This window comes from Camelina sativa, unplaced genomic scaffold (genome assembly GCF_000633955.1).
Source record: "Camelina sativa cultivar DH55 unplaced genomic scaffold, Cs unpScaffold07492, whole genome shotgun sequence".
NCBI lineage: Eukaryota > Viridiplantae > Streptophyta > Magnoliopsida > Brassicales > Brassicaceae > Camelina > Camelina sativa.
Genome location: NW_010928563.1, coordinates 1 through 461, shown reverse-complemented (window position 1 = coordinate 461; position 461 = coordinate 1). Strand labels below are relative to the sequence as shown.

The window sequence follows — 461 nt, the reverse complement described above, 5'->3', positions numbered from 1 at the left end:
ATTCTCTACAAAAAAATAGGAGTTAGCGCTCCAGTAGGGAAGGGAGGACCTCTTGAATAAGTCATAATTGCATAACCTATCTCCGTCCTGTGAGAAAGACCTCCTTAAGAAGACGGGGGCTAAGTCAGCTGCTTAACCTTACCAATATAGGTTACGGTAGGTGTGACTAATCACTAATCTAATCTCAATAAAAAAATTCCACATCCTGACATTCCAACATGTGACTCACTGCCCGAACTTGTTTTTATGCTAGCAGGGATGGTTCGGGCGGGTAAGAAACATAGTCCAGGAAGACTAATTGAGAATGGGCCCATGGACCAAGATATCGATCCCTCCCTGACTACGGAAATGACTCAATGAGAAGCCCCCGCGGGTAAGGCACAGATCCACTGACCCGGACCTGCATGGAATGGTCCATTTGAACGGGTTCGGTCACTTGCTCGGTATCAATGGGATTGAAG

At 46.4% G+C, this 461-nt stretch overlaps 1 protein-coding gene across 1 annotated transcript; it reads right to left on the bottom strand.

Annotated features, from left to right (window-relative positions):
• Positions 1 to 3: 3 nt before the first annotated feature.
• Positions 4 to 443, bottom strand: LOC109131895 (the record flags this gene model as incomplete). Its single annotated transcript, XM_019243069.1, is given in 3 exon segments — positions 4 to 87; positions 319 to 365; positions 368 to 443. Coding segments are annotated over 3 exon segments (207 nt in total), but the record flags the coding sequence as incomplete, so codon positions are not given.
• Between the last annotated feature and the right edge of the window lie 18 nt (positions 444 to 461).